The sequence below is a fragment of the Onychomys torridus genome, chromosome 1 (assembly GCF_903995425.1).
Source record: "Onychomys torridus chromosome 1, mOncTor1.1, whole genome shotgun sequence".
Lineage (NCBI taxonomy): Eukaryota > Metazoa > Chordata > Mammalia > Rodentia > Cricetidae > Onychomys > Onychomys torridus.
Window position 1 is genome coordinate 148490287 of NC_050443.1, and position 18831 is coordinate 148509117.

The following is an 18831-nucleotide window of genomic DNA, read 5'->3' on the forward strand; positions in this document are numbered from 1 at the left end:
TCGAATGCTAATGTTCACACACTGCCCTTCTTTATGTAGTCAACCTTTCTCTGATAATGCAGTCTTTTCTGATGTGTGAAATGCACACTTCCAATCGTTGCTTAAGCACCCCATCTTCTTTGAATATTCCCAGTTTATCTAAATCCTCTTGATAACAAAAGCTCTATAACACCTTATTGTGTACTTCCAAGGGATTAGCCGGAAGCTAACTTTCACTAAGGTGTTTATGCGCACTATTTTACGTGGAGGAAATCCAAGCCATTTGTTCAAGACCACATTTTAAGCAGAAAAACAGTACAGTTCTTGTGTCTCTCACTCAACCCACGAGCCGAACACTCACAACCCTGGCTTCGGACTGCATGCAGCACGCCACTGAACTCGGTCACGCAGTGCGTCGTGCGTACTTTAACTGCCTAAGACGCTAACAGCAAATAGGTGACCCCTTCTTGGGTCAGTTCAGAATTGCTCAGGTCTATCTATCGCTGCATCTACTAAATGCATTAGTTAATGAGGGAAGCAGAGAAGGTGACTTAGAGGTTCTAGGTGAATACATTTTGTTTTTTTCAGGGAGCTGGCGGAGACGCGAAGTGTGTACATTCCCCGTTTCCTGTCTCTTCCCGCTAGGCCGTTTTGACTGTAATTTATTTGGTTGTTGCAAAGTTGCGCCTCTTATCTTCACGGGAATAATTAGTGCTGGCCCGAATATCCGCATTACCGGTACTGGTGAATGTAAGCCGCACGTTTGTTTTGCTTTCTCTCATAAGCTTTTCATTTTGCCATGGGCCCCCTGTGGAAATTTCGGATTTTTTTGCTCGTTTTGCTTGGAGGTGTATAGTTCTGCAATCCCAGAATCCCTGCGGCGGCCAAAGGCGCCCTTAGCGCACAAGGCCGACTGGGTCACGTCCAGCCCCTGCTCCAGTGGCGGCAGTGGGAGTGCGAGCGCCGGGGCCCCGCGCGGAGCGAGCAGCCTGAGCCTGCGTGGGGCCGCGTGGAACTGGGCCTCCCCACGGGGGCCTCCCGGAAGCGGGTTTCCGCGGGAAGGCCGCGCGGGAAGAGTGTCCACGAGGCCGACGCAGCCCGGGGCCTATCGTAGGCGCCGCCGGGCCGCGTGGCGGGCGCTGTCCCGGTGGCGGGCTCACACAGCCTGGCGCGGTGGTGGCTCGGGCGTGTAGGCTGCGCCCCCATTCCTCCGCCATGCAAGTGCGCACCAGGGGTGGTTTTGACACCGCAGACCCTCGGCCACGAGGCCGGCCTGGGCACGAGTCCACCCGCCCCAGAGGGTACCACGCGAGCGCGGAGGGCCTCGGGCGTGCCAGACCCGGCCGCCGGCCACGCCCCCGCCGCGGCCCCCCCAAAGTAACGGCCCTGGAAGCCCCGCCCCTTCCTATGGTAGCGCCCCGGGGCTGTGCGTGAGGCGGAGCCCCGCGTGGATCTCGCGAGATCCGGCTTGGCGCCGTGACCTCCATGTGGGAGCTCCCGCTCTATAAGTAAACAGTCCGCGCGGGCCCGAGACACGGCTTCTTCCTCTCGGTGAGGCGGAGGCTGCCAGCGCCAGCGCTCCGGGCGGGTTCCGGTTCCCTTCCACCTCGGCGGGGTGTGGGCGGCCGCGCGGCGTGGAGCGTCCGTCCTCCTCGCCCGCGCCCGCGCTCGCGCTCGCCGAGGCGCCGCGGAGGACCGGAGCGGCGTCCCGGGGAGGGGGTGGGGGGAGAAGGCGGCAGGAGCCGGGCGGGGCTCGGCGGCCCGAGCGCAGGGGCAGACAAAGGGGGCCGGACCCCCGTCCCCGCGCCGCGGCGATGTGGATCCAGGTCCGCACCATCGACGGCTCGCAGACGCGCACCATCGAGGACGTGTCTCGCAAAGCCACCATCGAGGAGCTGCGCGAGCGGGTGTGGGCGCTCTTCGACGTGCGGCCCGAGTGCCAGCGGCTCTTCTACCGGGGCAAGCAGGTGAGGCGCCCCGCGGGGAGCCCGGCGCCCCGGGGCGAGGCGTGCCGGGCGCGCGGGCCTGCGGCTGTAAGGGCCCCCGACTCCAGCCAGGTGCGCCCAGCGGGGCGGAAGGCCGGGCTGCGTGGGCCCTGGAGACCCGTGGAGCGTGCGAGCTGCCCGGGGGCCTTTCTTCCCGCGCTGGCGGGGAATCGGAGCCCAGGAAGGGCAGCGTGGCTCGGGGCAGCCATGCGGGGGCCCAGGAGGGACGAGCTGGCATTCCCGACAGCGCTGAGTCGCTGCTTCCCTGCCCCGCGCTCCCGGATAGGAGGTGGAAAAGCGAGGCGCCTTCCCCCTGTTGCCTCCCTGGAAGGATGTGAGCACCCAGAAGACTCGAAGGATCGCAGAATGCTTGGCCCCTTTTCCTTGTTGCCAGTGTCAGACCGGGAATTTTAAGAGTTTGGAGACCTGGGTAGAAAGAACGTTGTTGGTAACCGGAAGTCGGGTTTGAATGTGTTGAGTATAGGGACGGAGACTTTGCCTCTACACCTTTGAGTGTTCCCAACGTTCAGGCTTTTAAAACTCATCCTTCAACATAACCAACAGTAACTCAAGAGACAGTAGTTTTGGGCCACAAGGGGCATCGCTGTTAATTTCAAGTGCGGCTCTTCCTGAACAGGATAAGACATTTCCTATCCGTTAAGTCTCAGAGTCTATGATTAGATACCCAGACCCATCTTGGTGGGTTTTTGTTGTTGTTGTTGTTGTTGTTTTTTGCCTTTGTTTTTGTGTTGTCTTTAGCCCACTGAAAAGTTGGCATCTTGTAGTCGATAGACCGCAGTTTGGCTTCAGTCCTGAGGTTTGAGTTAAATGCAATTCTCTGATTTGGTGGAAGTAGCCTATAAGCCACAAAGGGTTTGGAAGGAATATTTTTGTTCCCTTCACAGGTTTACAACTTCTAAGACTGGACAAACATTTCAAAGTAACAGATTATACAACGGGAAAGGAAAGGCCGGGATTTTGTTTTAGTGTTTGGAGGGCCTGTCCTGTGGAAAACCTATAGCACTCTCTGCTCCTGTTGTAGCCAGTTTTATGTTGATTCTTTGAGTGTTTGACTAGTAGAGTTCACTTTACAGAAAACCTTTGTTCTTTTTTAAACAGTTGTATCTTTAGTAAATACTGTACAGCGTTGTATTATTGTGCCTCAGATGGTTGATAACTTGTCATTTTGGTTACCAGTGAAAGCTAAGTAGTCACGTCTGGATTTTCCAAGTAGTAATAATACTGTATATTGATTCCTAAGATGCTTGGGTGACTTCAACACGATATAGAAATAAAGGATGAAAAATACGTTAGTGGGCAACACCCCCAAAGTATAATAATGAAATAATGCTAAAGTAAGCTCATGTGGCTATTTTAATATAAAGGTAGACATTATTTTAAATTCAGGACTTAGAAAACAGGCTTTCACTAATATGAGAAAATGCTTCCTGGTTGCGTCCACCAACACCCCCCCCCCCCCCCCAGTTAATCACTCACTACTTCCCTCTCCCCAGCTGAATAATGAACCAGTAAGGATGAAAAGTAGAATTTAGGTGCCAGCTATTGACTTGGACACCAAAAAAGGAAAACATGGCTCCTGACTATTTGCTTTTTTATGAATGATAGCTAGTAGCCAGGGCCATGGTTATTTATCATCTCCTTTTGTCTTTGATGCATTTGATGGAGATAGCAAAGTGTGCTTGTAGCAGGCAGATAAATGGTACCACAGGGCTATCCATTTCCTGTAAAATGAGTTTATGTTAAGAGAAGAGAGGTATCCTTCCTTGCTCAGGATGTTTATATAATGTTAGAAGTAAAAACAGATTTACATAAGCTGGGCACTGTATTCCCAGCTACTATAAAGGCGGAAGAGGATCACTGGAGCCCAGGATTTAAAGGGCCAGGGTAACACAGTGAGACTGGTCTGAGCAGAAAAAATTACCATGTATCCAATTTTAGTTTGCCCCAATTTGTTATTTCTGATGGTCTTAATCTTGGAGTGTAGTTAAACCAAATTTCACAGGAATCCCCTTTCTCTCCCAGAAGGGGTTTTTCTGTCCCCTAGCTATCCTCACTCTGAAGATCAGGCTGGCCTCTAACTCAGATCCCAGAGATTGAGTGCTGGGATCAGAGATGTGCAGCACCACCTCCCAACTTCACAGAAAATTTTACGAACATCGGACTTTGAAATGAACTTTGAAGGGTTAGCTTCCTACTAGTTTCTCTATTCAAAGTGTGCTTTCTGCATTCTCAAGGCCAACAGCATTAGCTTTGCATGGGCCCCTCATATGTGGTTTACAAGGTCTCCAGGTGCTCTGTATACAAATTAAGTTTGAAAAGCAGTGCAAGGAACTCCACTTTTTTTTTTTTAATGTGTATGGGTATTTTGCACAAATGTACATCTTTGCACCAGGTGCTTGCCTGGTTACTGCAGAGGCTGGAAGAGGACATTAGGGCATCAGATCTGGAAATGAAATTAGAGACAGTTGTTAGCCACTATGTGGGTGCTGAGAATCAACCCTGCTTCTCTGGAAGATCACCCAGCGTTCTTAGCCACTGAGTGACTCTTACTCATACACACCACACACCAAGCTTTGATCTTTGAATCTTTGAATTTAGAGCTCTGTGATTTCTAAAAGAATTCCATTTCCCTGCCTTCTCTTGTCATCACTATTGGGGTAGCCTTAAATAGATTATAGATATGGAATATGAACCATGCTGGAAGAAAGACTGAAGAGTTGACACTCGCCTGCATAGTCACTTTTTTTCACATGGAGGAAAGAAATGAAAGCGTTTGTCTAGTTAAAGAGCGTGCATATGTATTTATATCTATTCTGTGACTGATAAATAATAGTTGCACTTGTACCCCTTAGTACTGTGGAAATTATTTCCCCTGCTGTTTTTTTGGCCACTGCCAGGTCATCTCCCATCTGCCTTGGTTTCCCTTGCATTGTTATTACAGCCCTCCTATTTCCTGGATTTTCTTCTTTAACACAGTAAAAATTCAGTAGTATATTTTAACAAAGTCCTTACCATTTCTCTTTCTTCAGAATTGAAAATCTTGCTCCTTGAATTTAAGGCAATTCTGAACTGTTTACTTCTATGAGACATTAATGGACTACAGTTTAAACTATACTTTAAACTATAGGTATTTGTAATTTCTAAGTTAGGGAATGTAAAACTTTTTCCACTTGGAATTCCTTTTGGCCCGATTTTTTTTTTTTTTTAAAAGACCAGGTTTCTCTGTATAGTTTTGCGAATTCCTGGAACTCACTCTTTAGCCCAGGCTGGCCTCGAACTCAAAGAGATCTGCTTGCCTCTGCCTCCTGAGTGCTGGGATTAAAGGCATGTGCCACCACTGCCCGGCTTGGCCCAAGAAATTTTTATGCAATCCTGGGTATATAAATATTGAAATAGGTATGCTAGTCAAATATACTGCTCATAAATCACACAGTTCATTTTGAAATTATTGGTATTCATATAATCTTACCATTTGTTAAAATAAAAGATGGATATGCTTATTTTTATATAAAGAATTAAATCTTGAGTTTAATATTTGATACTTCAGGACAGAACATCTCAACATTTTTCAGAGTTCTGATTTTATAGTTAATGATGAGAATGCTGCTTTGCATAAATATATGGTACAAAATGACAAGTATGTTTAGGGCACTTTTAAAAAATGTTGGAAATTCTGTCTTAATCATAAATTCATTCAACACTTTAAAATGAATCAGGTCAAAAATTCAGATGGAAGTCTTTAAAATCAGACATTTAAAGAAAATACCAGCATAAATATTAGTTTGATGTTTACTTGCTGAGGAATGATGGCAGGAAAATACTGAATGTCACTTTTTCATAATTAAGCCATTATGTTCCTACAAAAGCAGAAAACTTTGTAGGTACAGTAAACAGTACAGTTCATGACCACCTGGCTTTGAGTCTGAACGAGGGTGTTCCAGGTAGTGTTCACTGTATGTTACTACGGCATGCGATCAATTTTTTTTGTGTATATTACTTTCCCCCATATTCAGTTATGGGACCCCATATGGACTCACAACCAACAGTTTAAGAACCTGGATTCTAGATGACCTCATCCCTTTCTCCCTATTTCAGAGCATAATTTGAGTAACAAATAACTTCAGATCTGCATTTTCATTAAATGTGGAAGGATGTAGTCTGGGTAATAACTCTTAAAAGAACACGAGATGTTACTGAATAAAACTGGGTTTATGCAGTGAAAAAATTGTGACTTTTAAAAGGACTGGAATGTTGCCTATGAAATAGGAATGAGCGTATAATCTCTCTCTCTCTCTCTCTCTCTCTCTCTGTGTGTGTGTGTGTGTGTGTGTGTGTGTGTGTGTGTGTGTGTGTGTTATTGTTGTTGAGGATTGAACCCAGGAAGAATACTGTCTTTGAGCTACTTTGAGCCCCTCTGGTTAAACATGTTAACTAAGATGTGAGGTAGTACCTAGTTTAATTCCTCAATCCCTCCACTGGGATTATAAAGAGAACATTTAATTGAGAGGGCTCACTTACAGTTTCAGAGGTTCAGTCAGTTATCATCATGGCAGGGAGCATGGTGGTAGGCAGGCAGAGGTGGTGCTGGAGCTGAGACTGCTACATCTTGCAGGCAACAGGAAATCAACTGTCACACTGAGAGGTATCTTGAGCATAAGAAACCTCAAAGCCCACCTTCACAGTGACACACTTCCTCTAACAAGGCCATTCCCACTCCAACAAGCCACTTCTTAATAGTGTCACTCCCTGTGAGATTATGGAGGCCAAATACTTCAAACTACCACAAGTAGTTTCCTAGACTGCAGTAACAGTACCAGAATGATATGGCTTAAAACCATAGAAATGTATCTCAGTTGTAGTGGTAATAATTCAAGGTGTCATCAGTAGGAGAGTGCTCTCTTAGCTAGATTTAGGGGAACTATCTTTAGGCTTCTGTTTTTGGGAAATAGTGTTTACTAGCTTGAGGTGGTTATCACTTCATTTACACGACTTTCTCTTCTGTCTCTTCCCATTGTCCTCCTGCCCTTTTTGTCTCTCCATGTTTGTTTTTGTAAGGACACCCGATCAGACTGGATTAGAGGTTCATCTAATGACCCCAATTTATATTTATTACCTGTTTAAAGCCCCTATTTCCAAACTGGGTCACATTCTGAGGCATTAGAGGTAAGGACATTAGCATGTAAGTGTTTAGAAGACCCAAGACAATCCATAATACTAGGCTCTGAATTTCTTTAGTCATGTGCTGTCTTGGATTACATCTAAAGACCCTATTTCTAAATAAAATTAGATTCTGAGGTGAGCTACTCCCTTGGTGCTGGAAATGGAGTCCCTGGGTCTTATATATGTCAGGTAGGGACTCTACCACTGAGCTATACTCTCAGCCCTCTGAAGTACTGTGAAATAGAACTTGCAGTATATCTGAATGTATCTTTTGGGAGGTGGGGGTGGCCATGACAGTGGGTACAGATTAGTTTATAACCTGAATATATGGGTGAGTTACAAGATAATTTATGTGTTGTTTATCCTAGATGACTTTGTGACAGAAGTTGCTAATATTTACAGATGGATAGAATCATAGAGAAATGGAGTATAATGTAATTGGGATATATTTCTGATTTGTTTTTAAAAACCTTGCTTCACTTAAAAAAATTAATTGTGCTTCAAAAAGATAAAATGCTTGATAATTATTATTGCATACAAATTGTGAAAAAACAATAGAAACTTACTGTTTTCAAAACCCATTTCCCCACACTTGGAGTGGGTTTAGTCACTGTTGATTAAAATAAAATCTGTTGAGAGGACACCGGGTGTCATATAATCCTAGCACTTGGAAGACTGAGAGAGGATCACAGGTTTGAGGCTAGCCTGGGCTGTATAGAGAGACTCTGAAAAAACTAGAAGACAACAACAAAAAGTAATGAAATGTCAAATGTAGTTTTAAGGGTTTTTTGGCGGCGCGCGGGGGGGGGGGGGGGTTTGGTTACAGCATGAGGTTGTAGCAGCTATGATACAGTTTTTATTTTAATGGCATGTAGTATTACCTGTAGTTGATATGGAGTGGTTCTTACGAATGTATTGGGATCCAAAGAGGATGCTGATATTAGAAGGCATAAAATAGAACCATTTCAAGATCATTAAGTTGTAGTGTTGTCAATTTTAATAGTTTATCTAGAATATTTGAACAAATTAAACATGTAAAATATGTTTTGAGATAAGCACTTAAGTATAGTTTTCTATTATTCTTTTTCTAGTTGGAGAATGGATATACTTTATTTGACTACGATGTTGGACTGAATGATATAATTCAGCTGCTAGTTCGTCCAGACTCCAGTCTTCCTAGCACATCTAAGCAGAATGATGTTCAGGCTAAACCCTGTTCTAATAATCAGCCTAAAGTAAAGAAAACAGCAAGAGGAGGATCTTCCAGTCAACCATCTACATCAGCTCGCACTCGTCTTATTGACCCTGGCTTTGGACTATACAAGGTATGTTATCTTCAGACTTGTTAGTTGTGAGAATACAAATGTCTGTTCTCTTCAGGATACATTGAGTAAGTAAGCATTGATTTCCATTAAGTAGAGATTGTAGTTGTTAATATTCTGTCAAAAGTAGTCCTTGAAAATTTACCATGGGGCTGGGGATATAACTTAGCAGGTGAGTTTTTCTTGCAGATATGAGACTCTGGGTTTGAGCCTCAGCACTAGGAAGAAAAATTACTATAGTGGAAAAATGTAAACTGTATAATATGTACAGTTCAAAGGATAATAAAACAAACATACCTGTGTAATTCCACGCAGGTGAAGAAGTAGAATGATGCCAGGACTTTTTTTTAATGGGTATTGCTTCCCTCCCCCATCTCCCAAGGGAATTACTTACAGTGACTTTGAGTACAAGTTTTCTTTTTCTTCTTCACTACTTACACATACATGTCTGTTTTTCTGTGTAACTGAATCTTTTCATAATGAAGTTCTGCTTTTCCTTGATATTGATGTTTCTTATGTATATAGTTGTAACATTGCTTTCTACTTCCTCAACATGATACCATATGTCTAGTGTGTATTTATTAAATGCCTGGGCAGTGTTCCAGCTTCAGTTTTTAACAGTGCTGTTTAACCCATATATACCCTGGTACACATTCTAGAATTTTTTTAAATTCTATTTTTTTTAAAAAGGGTGCTAACCATTCACTCAAAGTGTGCTGCCAAGATTTTTATGTTGTTTCATTGGTCTATTTGTCTATCCCTGGGCCCATGCTATTCTAAGGTCTATAGCTTTACAGAATTTTTTGATAACCTCCTTTCTCCCATTTCTTAAATGTAATGCCTCTTCAGGAGTTTCTTGGCTTTATGGCGCTCTACAAAACTTGCAATAAAAATGCTTAGAATTCGCTTGTATAAAACTACAAAGGACCTTACTGAAATTTCAATGGGGATTGCCTCTGTAGATCAATTTATAGAATTAAAATGTTTATAAGTTTTTAAATTCATTGACACATCTCTCCATTAGTTTATGTTTTTGATATCTTTTAATGAATGTATGACTTATTTCTGATAACTATGTTTTAACTGGTCATTTATTTACTAGTACATAGAAATTCAGTTGGCTTATTTATTGACTTTTATACCCAGACTTTTTCAAATTCTGTCAATAAATTGAAGAACAATTTTGTTTCATCCTTTCTGGTTCTTATAATTCATTTTCCTTTTGAGATAAATGGGTACCTAGACATAGCATTTTCAAGATTAAAAATTTGTTGGTGAAATAAATTAAATAATTAGAATTAATTTAGGATCTGTGAAAAATGCATTCATAAGTAGAAGTAATCAAGAAAATTAGTAATGAGCTGTACTTCAAGAGCAGCTGCACTGGTGAATTGTTTTAAACATTTTAGGACTAGATAATTCTGATGTTAAATGAATTGACCTACAGCTTAAAGAAAGAAGGAAGCTCTTTATTGCTCCTTAAATTAAATGAAGTACTATTACTAAAACATGACTAGAAGCAGTTTGGTATCATAACACTATTTGAAACAGTTTATATTTAACAAGTAGAATCAAGTAGAATTCTGATTATGTATTAAAAGCTATCTTGACAAAATATGGTTTGTCAGAAAGCAGAGATAGTTAATTATTAGAAAATATTTTAGTATAAATTCAGTATTGTAGTAAAATAAAGAGAATTTACCAATATAAATTGTTTTCTGCATCTAAATGCAAATTTGAGTCCATTCATGATTTTAAGTAGATAACATAGCCGGATATGTTAAACTACACTTGGCATCATGTTTATTAATAAGAAAAAAAAGCTAGAAATAGCCAATCAGAAAGGCAGTTAATGGGTCAGCATGGTAGTGTACATTTGTAGTCCCAGCACTTTGCAGGTGGATGTAGGAAGTTCAAGGTCTTTCTGGGCTACATGAGACCAGCTTGAGGTGGGGGTAATAGAGAAAGGATCGAAAAGAAAGATAACCAAAGCTGCTGTTAATTGGCATCTCTCTGGAAGTGCTAGATAATACAGTGAAGCAAGTGAACAGAGTCACCATGAAAAAAATAAACAAACCCCACAAAGTTCCTGTTTATTGGGAAAGCTAGAGAAAATAAATGTTTTAAAACATGAGTTATCAATAAGGTAGTCATTTTCAAATCTAATATTGTAATACTAGTAGATTTCTTTGATATACTTTATTATTGGGGCAAAGTAGTGCCATAAATTGTCTTCTCTCCTTTCTTCTCTTATCTTCTGTTCTTCTTTCTTCCCTGTATTCTTTTCAATTTCTTGGAGAGCACACAGTGTAAATTTGCTTTTCCTGGTGCTGTAGTTAACATTGGCAAGCAACTTATGGAGATTTCAAAAGAACTACTTCTGTTGTATTACTACTTCTGTTATATTTAAAGTACTAAAAGCCAACTAGCCATTTTGTCTAACCTATCCTATCCTTTCATATCTTGTAGACATCATCTTAGTTTGTTTTCTTTACTAATAATACAGTAATGCAGAACAAGTAATGTGTAGAGAGGCTTATTTTGGCTTATGGTTATAGTAAAAGGTTAATGAACTGCATCTGGTGATGCCTTTCTTGCTGGTGGTCCCCATGTGACAAAAAAAGGGACAGTGTGTATCTGGTCTTTCTTGCTCGTACAAATTAAGCATCCACATTTATTATGAGAAATGGGTCTTGCTATGTTGCCCAAACTGTCCTGGAACTTCTGGGCTCCATTAATCATTTTGCTTCAGCCTAGTCTTGAGTAGTTTGGACTACAGACACCATGCTTGATTGAGTTTCTACATCCTTCATATCTCACCTTATGAGGACTGAACTCTAATACCAGCTGTAGAGGGACAGACCATACTCAAACCACTAAGTACTAATGCTCTACTTTCTTTTTTATGTTGTTACTTTTAAAGTAGACTTATTTTAAGGTTTGCATTAGTTAGGTTTTATTGCTGTAGCCCAGTGCCTAGCAATTTAAAGGAGAAAGGATTTATTTTAATCCATAGTTGCAGGCAGTTCAGTCAATGGTTGCTTGGCTCCATGCATCTTGACAGAGCATCATGGCTATGGAAAATTGTGGTGGGGGAGTTTCTTTGCTTATGGTAGACAGGGACCAGAGTAAAGTGGGAAATGTTGAGTTGGTAGAACTGTAAAAGGCATACCCCAAGTGACCTGATTTCAGATCTGTTCCAACATCTAGTTTTTTGAACCTCCCTGAAGAGTGCTTTGAACCAAGAGTTCAACCACCAATGTGATGGAGACATCTCATATCCAAAAGGCTCAGGACCATCTCACACTTACTAATCTTTCTCCATTGTTTTAACAATTCGGCATTATTGACTAATCTTAAATTCAAAGTCTCCTGTGATATTGAAGGTGAAATCTTTACTGTGAGTCCTTGTCAGATTAAAAAAAAAAAAGCATACTTAATGCAGAGTAATCATTCCCACTTCAATGGGAGGAACAGAAAACAAAGGATTAGACTAAAGCAAGACCAGAACCCAGGGGTACAAATATTGAGTCCCATAGCTTCATATCTAGCATATGAGGCACATGATGTCAGCAGGTGAGCTGCAATGGGCTTGGACAGCCTCACCCTTAGGACTTTGCCATTTGTAGCCCACATGGCATCTCTCTTGTGACTTTACTAATTGTGGCTTTCTCAGCACATATTAACGTTGATTGAATCTTCAATACCCTGGATTCTTCACTGAGGCTTAGGTTTTACTCTTGCAGCTTTATGTATTGTTTCCTTGAGTTGCCTGCATGATCATGCCTCTGCCTCACATTAACTGACTTCCAGGCCTTCTTTTGAAATCATACTAGAAGGTTCCGCCACTTTTGCATTCTAGATCTCTGTAAAATCACATGGACAATGTCAAGGTCAAGGTCTGACACCAGCTTGAGCAGTTGCTAAGTCTCCTTTGTCAGGGCTACAGTGGCTTGGATTGATGAATGTAGGGAAATTCTTCTCTAGGTGGGTCATCTTGGTATATGCAGGTTATCCTGGAAGTGCTCTTCTACCAAAGGAAGATTTTTTTTTTTAAGAAATTAAAATGGTGATATTCATTTAATCTTCAATGGATGAAGTATGACCAATTCCCAACCTATCCTTAAAGCATCTTCTCTATTGTCCAAGTATTTGGCTCCTTTTTAATGACACTAATCTAGCTATTCAGAAACAATGTGTTCCTTAGCCCCAACTTTAAGCAGGCTTTTTCTGACCAAACTAGATTTTCTCAAACTTTTTTGCTCTAATCAGTCTCCCTGAAAATTCAGCTTTCCACAGGGGCTAGAGAGAAGTCTCAGTGGTTTGAGAGCACTTGCTTTTGCCGAGGACCTGGAGTCTGTTCTCTACCCATATGGCAGCTTCTGGCATCTGTATCTCCAGTTTTAGGGAATCTAGCTCTTCTGGCCAACCATGAATACCAGCCATGCACACTGTGTGCTTGCATGCATGCAAAACACCCATACACATAATATAAAAATAGATTTAAAAAAATTTTTTTTAAATTATATGTGTTTTAATTTTACATATCAGCCATAGGTTACCCTGTCCTCACCCCTCCTGCCCCCGCCTCCCCCCCATCCCTCCCCTCCATTCCCATCTCCTCCAGGGCCAAGACTCCCCTGGGGATTCAGCTCAACCTGGTGGATTCAGTACAGGCAGGTCTAGTCCCCTCCTCCCAGGCTGAGCAAAGTGTCCCTGTGTAAGCCCAAGGTTCCAAACAGCCAGCTCATGCACTAAGGACAGGTCCGGGTCCCACAGCCTGGATGCCTCCCAAACAGTTCAAGCTATTCAATTGTCTCACTTATCCAGAGGGCCTGATCCAGTTGGGGGCTCCACAGCTTTTGGTTCATAATTCATGTGTTTCCATTAGTTTGGCTATTTGTCCCTGTGCTTTTTCCAACCTTGGTCTCAACAATTCACACTCTTACAGTCCTTCCTCTTTCTCAACAATTGGAGTTCTGGAGCTCCACCTGGGGCCTGGCCAAGGATCTCTGCATCCACTTTGAGATCACTTCCTAAATATAACACCAGTGGCACAGACACTGAGAGGAACAATCAATCAGTGGGGCCTGTTCAAACTGAGAAGCTTTTGTAGAGCAAAGGACATGGTCAACAAGACAAAGCGACAGCCTACAGAATGGGAAAAGGTCTTCACCAACCCCACATCTGACAGAGGGCTGATATCCAGAATATATAAAGAACTCAAGAAATTAGACATCAAAATGTCCAACAGTCCAATTAAGAAATGGGCTATAGAACTAAACAGAATTCTCCACAGAGGAAATTCAAATGGCTGAAAGACATTTAAGGAATTGCTCAAAAATAGATATTTTAAAACATTCAGCTTTCTACAAGTCTTAGGTCATGGACATGTGTGTGAGAGGTGGGAGTCTAGTCTGCATAGTAGGCATCACTTCTGGTCTTCTAAGCTTATTCTGGAATTGCCCATTAAGTTGATCTTACAGCATTTTAAAGCTTCTTTTTTTGGTGTCTCCAAACTTCAAAATCTCTCCCACAAATCAGTTTCAAAGGCTTAGAGTGTAGTCACATCAGTAAGCCCAAAAATTATCTGGTATGAGAGAAACAAGACACACATTCTGTAATGAATTTGAGACTAAAGAAAGTGGAAGTTTTTAATATACCATTCTGCAGAAAGAGACACCAGCATAGAGAAAAGCTAATTCTAAAATGGATGTGCTGTGAATATGTGTTGCTCTCATTGGCTAGTAAATAAAGCTGTTTTGGCCTATAGCAAGAAAGCTTACAGCCAGGTGGGAAATCCAAGAATGATAGAGAAGAAAGGCGGAGTCAGAGAAGAAATGATCCAGCCACCCAGGAAGGAAGATGTGAAAGTACTGGTAAACCATGAAGCCATGTGGCAAGACATAGATTAATAGGAATGGGTTGAATTAAGTTGAAAGAGCTAGCTACTATAAGCAGGAGCCATAGGCCATACTGTTTCTAATTAATATAAGCCTCTGTAAGTGTCTGTGGAACCACAGGTGGAAGAGATTTGTCCATAACCCTGGGTGGGACTGGAGAAACTTCTGGCTGTTTGAATGGCCATGCTGATTTGGCACTAGACAGGGTTTGCCTTAGGGTTTCTGTTGCTGTAAAGAGACACCAGAAAATATTTAATTGGGTCTGGCTGACAGTTCAGAGTTTTAGTCCATTGTCATCATGGCAGGAAGAATGGTGGCATGCAAGCAGACATAGTGCTGAAGAAGAAACAGAAAGTTCTACATGTGGATTACCAGGCAGCAGGAAGAGAGAATGAGCCACTGGGCCTAGCTTAAGCTTCTGAAAACTCAAAGCCCAACCTGTGTGACACACTTGCTTCAACAAGGTCAGACCTACTCCAACAAGGCCATATCTCCAATAATGTCACTCCCTATGAGTTTGTGGGGGCCATTTTCATTCAAACCACCACAGGGTTTATTTTTTTAAGTTATCTATTGTTAAAAATAAATGCTGCTCTCCTTTCCCAATAGGTTGGTATACTCCAGAGAGTTAGAATCTTTACATTCCTCTAGCATTAGCCAGCCCCCTTTCCAAATTCTCAATCCCATTGGTTCAGGATGTGAAGTTTTATTGAATATTCATTCTCAACCTGGGGCTTGAGATTATCCCCTTCACTGACAATGGACTCAGTTGTAGCAGACTGCCTTCAATTTTCCACCTTTCAGAGTTCTAAGACAAGCACACACTAGTTTCCAGCTAGAGAGAGAAGGGCACGTAGTGTCTCCTCTTTATCTATAACTCTTTGATGGGTTCTGAGCCCACATAACTCTGAAAATGGATTGGAATGATTTACTTACTATGTGGTACCATATTGTATTAGTTATTTTTCATTGCTCTGACCAAAGTACTTTAGAGAACAACTTAATAAAGAAAAAGATTTGATAACAGTGTTAGAGGGTTGAGCCTATGCCTGCTTGACTCCACATGCTTGATCAGCCATTGTGGCTATAGGAATCCTTGGTGGAAGAGGTTCTTTACCTCATGATGGACAGGAGCCAGAGTGTGGGGATCATTGTAGTCGGACTTTCCTTTGGGCCGCCAGCTCACAAATAATTACATGGAGACTTATTGTTAATTATGAAATGTGGACTATTCCTTCACACTGTGTGAACATATGTTGTTATGATTGGTTTCATAAAGAAGCTGATTGGCCAGTAGGTGGACAGGATAAGGTTAGGCCAGAGAATTAGATTGGGAGTTATCAGCCAGACACAGGAAGCAGGACAAGTACAAAATGAGGTAACAAGCCATGAGCCACATGGTAGAACTTAGATAAGAAATATAGGTTAATTTAAGTTGTAAGAGGTAGTTAGTTATGAGCCTGAGCTATCAGCTGAGCATTTGTAATATTGAGTCTCCTTGTGGGTTATTTGGGAACTGGTAGGTGAGAAAGTAAAGTCTGCCTACAATGAAAGCTTAGCTTATTAGATTTTTCCCCAGCTAGCTATTGATTTAACCTGTTTCTATTAATCAATGTTCTTCCACATAACTCAGTGACTTCTCTTCTGTACCATATGTCTGACTTCTCCAATGTCTTGCTGGTGTCTTTTGTGCACCTGGATTGATCCCAAGTCCCTCTCTTTGCCCAGAAGTCCAACCTATTTTCTCATGCCTAGCTATAGGCCATTCAGCTCTTCATTAAACCAGTTAGAGTCACATATCTTCATTTTTATTAATATTCTATAACATCCCCCATTAATTTATTAATATTCTATAACATCCCACATTTTTGTCTAAATAAAAAGGAAAGGTTTTAACTCTTACAAGTAAAATTATATATAAGAAAAATTATCAGGTAAGAATTACATTCACAATTGCCAGTCCATTTGTATTTGACAATTTTGGAGAAAATACTCTATTTAATCAATCCTATCTTGGTGAGTCCAAAGTGTTGTACCTAAATTACTTTCTCTCATAATTTCTATTGTCATCGTAAAAATATCTTTTTAGACCTTGTAACATCTTAGATAACAACTTAAGCTTTTACGTTTCTCAACTTTATAAACTTTACACCTACTTTTATGATTTTTTTCCGGAATTTGGTAACAAGGAAAACAACTATAACTATCTAGTCTTTAACCCCATCAGAGACCCAAGAATGATATAGTATTACCTGAGTAAACAGGAAGTGCAGAGTAAACAACTTCCCAAATTATAGAAATGACAAAAATAGCTGGCTGCCTGGACAGTCACCCAAGGTTCCTCTGCCATGTTGTAGCATCTGTCTTCAGCCTAGAGGCCTGGAGGTGAGGGCAGTTTTTTGCCCAATAGATAGCTTTGCTGCATACAAAGCAAATTTTATATGGAGATTCTTTGATATCCATCATCCTCTACTGAAGTAGATTTGTGATGCCAGGAGCAGACGAGTCTCACTATCATGAAAAGCCTTATGTTATTAAAACATAAATGATTATTATGTAGGTGTCTGAAGTGTTTGCAGACCATCTATCTATCTAAAATATATCTCTGTTTAATCTTGAAAACATACCTAACATGACTACAAGTTTGTTAAAGATAACTAACTACTAACTTGCATTTCTTAATTGTCCTAAACAGTTTGTAATAATAGCTTTTAAGGACTAGAACTTTACATTACGTTTTTAAATGAGCAGCATAGGCATAATACCTTAAACAAGAGTAGAATCATATATACAGTATGTTGTAACAAAAATAACCTTAAATTTGTATCAATATACAAAAATTCATACCAGTGTAAAATATTTGAGACTAGTAGTTGTATTTTAGTCTAAAAGTAGATTCAGTAATCTAGCATTTTATCCTATCATTACCATATCCCTTCTTCTCTTTTCAGAAAGAGATCCCTGAATCTAACCTACTTTTGTTTAGTTTTTTTCCCCTGACCATTACCAATAACAACTTGAAATTAACTCCCCTAAACAATGATAAACATCTATAACCCAACGAATGACCAAAGACCACCCTCCCCACCTCTTGGGAATGTGTCTATTGTGTTCTTAAAATGACTTCCTGCTGTCTGGAGGTGACGCATCTTTAGGTAACCCTGAGAAAATTGAGATAATGGTCAAGTCCTGGGAGATCTAGCTATGTTATTTTTTGTTTAGTCTCTGTGTGATGGGAAAGTGCAGAGCTTATTTGAAGCCCTGGCTGGAGTAGTCTGTGAGGCTGGACCATCTCAGCTAGCAGCTTTTGAAGTTGTTCTGGATCAGAATTTTGATGAAACTGCAACAGAGGCATTCTTAGAGGCTGGATCACCTGGGCTATTTGTCTTCATTGGTGTCTGTTCTTTTGTTCTGAAAACACAAACTTTTAAAGGTAACTCACACATCTGCATTAACACAAGTATGGGATATGTGGTATGCATAAATCAGGTAGAGATGTTTTTTTTGTTCTGTTTGAGTGGTTAAAAGGCATCTGTCAAGTTTATAAGTTTGTTTGGACTGTATACTCAAACTGTCTTGAGGATTCTGTATCCAACAAGATTTATCATGTCTCATGCGGTCTCTGAGTTGTTGCCATGTTGAGGGATCAACATGTATGTTACTTGTCTTATAGTTTTTCTTTTTTTTTTTTTTTCCTTCATGTTTGCAGCCAAGAGTTTTAGGAGGTCTCCCCTAATCAAATCTGATCTTTACTAAATTTGAAGAAATCCCTAGCTTTTTTCTTTCCTTTGAAAACAAAGGCATAACCTCTCCCTCAATGCAACATATTTCCTGACTTCCATTCTGAAATTAAGACATTCTTAAAATACATAGATTGGTTTAATTTTGCATTCTGCCCCCCCCCCCCCAATAATCAGTGTCTCAGTAGCATTTGCCCTTCGCTTATCAGCATTCAAAAAATTCAAGGTCAGCAAAGTAACATACAGGATGCAGGTGCCCTGCATATTTCCCATCTTTATGTGGCTTTTTAAAAACAGCATGTATTGCTTTACTCGTTCTTTAAAGATTTTATTATTTTTAATAATAAAATTATTTAGTTTATGACTGTCTATACCCATTGTTTGTTTATCTTTCTTCAGCACTTATGTACATTTCCAAGCATACTGTAACCTGTTCAGAGGTTTTCTCAGCCTGGTGGTGGTGGTGGTGGTGGTGGTGGTGGTGGTGGTGGTGGTGGTGGTGTTCTTGTTCTTGTTCTTGTTCTTGTTCTTGTTCTTGTTCTTGTTCTTGTTCTTGTTCTTGTTCTTCTTCTTGTTCTTGTTCTTCTTCTTCTTCTTCTTCTTCTTCTTCTTCTTCCTCCTCCTCCTCCTCCTCCTCTCTCTATTTCTCTCTCTCTCTCTCTCTCTCTCTCTCTCTCTCTCTCTCTCTCTCTGTCTCTGTGTGTGTGTGTGTGTGTGTGTT

At 41.2% G+C, this 18831-nt stretch overlaps 1 protein-coding gene across 1 annotated transcript in view; it reads left to right on the forward strand.

Annotated features, from left to right (window-relative positions):
* The first annotated feature begins 1441 nt into the window (after positions 1–1441).
* Uhrf2 (ubiquitin like with PHD and ring finger domains 2) overlaps positions 1442–18831 on the forward strand; it is an 83819-nt gene continuing 66429 nt past the window's right edge. The window contains exons 1-2 of the mRNA XM_036209395.1: positions 1442–1946; positions 8237–8470. Coding sequence (XP_036065288.1) covers positions 1794–1946; positions 8237–8470 — 387 coding nt within the window. The 5' untranslated portion in view covers positions 1442–1793. The remainder of the gene's footprint in view (positions 1947–8236; positions 8471–18831) is intronic.